This window comes from Otolemur garnettii, unplaced genomic scaffold (genome assembly GCF_000181295.1).
Source record: "Otolemur garnettii isolate 467f Iridium unplaced genomic scaffold, OtoGar3 scaffold00310, whole genome shotgun sequence".
NCBI lineage: Eukaryota > Metazoa > Chordata > Mammalia > Primates > Galagidae > Otolemur > Otolemur garnettii.
The window spans coordinates 327,428-330,509 of record NW_003852705.1 but is presented as its reverse complement, the minus strand read 5'-3'; the positions used below and the strand labels follow the sequence as shown (position 1 = coordinate 330,509).

Genomic DNA, 3,082 nt, shown 5'->3' with positions numbered 1-3,082 from the left:
CACCAGAATGCATATACTATTGTGTTCCTTACTCCTTCCCAGCTTTGACTACTCAGAATCAGCAGTTCCCAATCTAGCATGCTTCTTTATGGCTGCCTTTGCTGCTATCCATCTTTTCTTCCCTTTTTCTCCTGGCTAACTCATAGTCATCTTGAAAAACTCTGCTCTGACATCAGTCCTCCAGGAAACATTCCCTAAAAGCCTATTCTTCCTGCTCTTGTTTCCTGATCCCAAAACAACCCTTGCTCTTGAGAGTTTCTGAGCTTTTCATGTAAATGCCTGAGGTCTCCAAATATCACCACAAAACTTAAACCAGGATGGGCTGAAGTGGGATTAATTCCATGTGGATTACACCAGAGTTATTTTCTAGCCCCTACACCTCTGAATGAGTCCGGTTCCCAGGGTGTAGTGTAACAGGAAAGTGTGAGGCTGCGGAGACTTGAGGGTCAACTGGAGCTTCAAACGCTAACGCTAAGCCAGGTGCAAGCCAGCCCTCCATTCCGCCGTGGTCTGCAGTCCGCCGAGAGCGCGGCCTCGGATTGGATAGGGCGGTGCATGCTGGGAGCGGCCTGGTCTTGGAAAGGCTTTCTGGGAGTTGTAGTTCTTGGAGCCGGAAGTGGGGGTGGCAGGGATAGAAACCGCAGCCGAGACAGCAGTCACTGACGCTGCTGCCGCCCCGGGGTAGCGTGTCACCTCGAGCGCTCTAGCCGTAGGTGCCTCCTCTGGCCCCAGGGGGCTCCGGGAGCCCTAAGCGGGGGACGCCTCCCTTTAGCGAGGAGGCGGTCTCGCAGCCCCGGATGCGGCCAGAGGGCACTGGAATGGAGCTCGGCGGCTGCGAGGAGCGCCTGCCGGAGGAAAGCAGGTGGGCTGTGCGGGGGCGGAGGAGTCAGAGGTGGTGGGATGTGCCCTAGCGCTTGGAAGGATTTGGAGGGCAAGGGGCCTTGAGGTGCCAGGCCGGACAGATCTGAGACGTACTAATGCGGCAGACTTGTTTGGGGAAGAATTTAGGAGAGGAAGGACGGGCAGGGCGTGGATAGGACCAGAGAACCGGCTTAGTGAGGGTGAGGGAGAGCAGGTAGGATACGGCAGAGGAAGCAGAAGAGGGTGAAGTCCAGATCCAAGACTGCTGGAGAGGAGGCTGATACTGAAAGTCTGGAAGAAAAAGACTGGGGTGCTGTGGTGAGATTTGATAGGCCAGAGTCTATAGATAGGAGCAGGGTACAGGGTACCCTGGGAGGGTATCCTGACTTGAAACTTGGCGGTGACAGCAAGTGGGGCCAGCGTTAAGGTGATGTAAGAATTCCTGGGAAGAAGCTGAAACCGGGATGAGTGGCGCAGAAGGCAAGAAGGAGGGAGGGCCTGTGGATCAAAGTGAGCGATTGTAATGGCACTGGGGTGGGGCTTGCTAAGGAGACCAGAAATGTGTGTGCATGTCCTTTGTCAATGCTGGGTCCCTGTCAGAGAGGCAGGACCTCTCTCTCATTTCCTTTTCATCTTTAAACCTTTCACTTCTTCCTCACAGTGCAAACTAAGTAAGTTCATATTTATTTCCACGGAACTACTGTCAGAAAGTTTATATTATCTAGAAATTAGAAAATTTGAGATTTTTTTTTTTTTTGGTAGAGACAGAGTCTCACTTTATTGCCCTTTGTAGAGTGGTATGGCATCACAGCTCACAGCAACCCCAAACTACAGGCCCCTGCCACAAGGCATGGCTATTTTTAGAGAAGGGGTCTCCATTTGCTGGTGTTGATCTCCGACTCCTGAGCTGAAGCAGTCCACCTGCCTTGGCCTCCCACAGTGCTAGGATTACAGATTTGAGCTACCTCACCCAGCCTTTTAAAAACTACTTTGACTGAAGGATGGATTGGACTACATAAAAGTGCTTCCTATATTTAGGGTTTGCTTCATTAGGAACTCTGGGCTTAACCTCTTAAGAGGCCAGAATGGTAACAGGCTAGAACAGGAATGTGGCTTAAGGGAGTCACTTAACATTTAGGAACATTTTCAATTTCAGTGATAGTCTCAGGAGCAGTTGGTGTCTAAAGACTGGGGGCAAAAGATTTACATTTGAGAAAATACCAATGGGAAAATAAATGGGATATTTTGACTGGGCGAAGACTTGCTATTTTTATGTGCACAGGTAGCCTATGGCCTGCTATACAAAACCTGGACTGACAGGACTTTGGGGTTCCTGCCAGAGATCTATGAGTAGTGTGTGCTAAGTAAAACCGAACATCTTACTTCCCTTTTCCATGTTTCAGTTTCCACTTATGTATATTTGGCTATTTATTCTTCTTCCAGGTGTCTGTGAAATCCTTCATGTGAAAGGACCCATGTAAATTCTAAACAAGTTTTAGGGTTATTTTCATTTTCCTGTACCAGTTTATGCAGTGGAGGCTGAGTTAGAAATTCAAGTTCAAATTTCTTTCCCATCTGGCTGGAATTAGGTTAGTTATTTATTTAATGTAGTTAACAAACACTCATTTACTTCATATCAAGTACTGTTTTAAGATATTAAGATGTAAATACTGTATTAACTTAATCCTCATAACTACTGTACAGGAGGTAGGTACTATTATTGTTACCATTTCACAGATGTGGAAACTAAGATATGGATAGGATATGTAACTTGTCAAGTCCATATAGCAAATCCTTGGTGGAACTGGGAATCAAACCCAGGCAGTTTGGCTCCAGTTCTGCCTTGTTGTTTGGAGAGACAGGGTCTCACTATTGTCTAGGCTGGTCTCAAACTCTTGGCCTCAAGTGATCCTCCTGCCTTGGCCTCCAAAGTGCAGGGATTGTGGGCATGAGCCACTGTGCCCAGCTGGACTCTGCACTTTAATTCCAGTGCTAATGGTGATGAAGAAATGTGGAAAATAGTAAATAAATCTTTTTTTTTTAAGTCTTCATCAGCATGTGGTATTTGCAATTTTATTTTGCATTTGTACCATTTTTAAAAAATTTTTTCCTCTTTATTATACACAATGTATAAACACATACAATAGAAAACAGTAGGGATCCTCTTGGACCTCAAGAAACAGCAAGGAAGGAAGAGGTCCCAGAAACATTTTTTTTTTTT

The 3,082-nt window shown here is 46.7% G+C and overlaps 1 protein-coding gene across 5 annotated transcripts in view; it reads left to right on the top strand.

The window, feature by feature from the left end:
* Positions 1-3,082, top strand: part of RUBCN (RUN and cysteine rich domain containing beclin 1 interacting protein) — a 94,511-nt gene that overhangs the window by 22,785 nt on the left and 68,644 nt on the right. For 2 of the 5 annotated variants that reach the window (XM_023509017.1, XM_023509020.1), the window contains exon 1: positions 607-862. The exons of 1 other annotated variant lie outside the window; for it this stretch is intronic. In XM_023509017.1, the coding sequence (XP_023364785.1) occupies positions 798-862 (65 nt within the window). In that variant the 5' untranslated portion in view covers positions 607-797. Of the gene's footprint in view, positions 1-606; positions 863-3,082 lie in introns of those variants that run through there. 2 more of the 5 variants (XM_023509018.1, XM_023509016.1) reach the window with 1 other exon arrangement.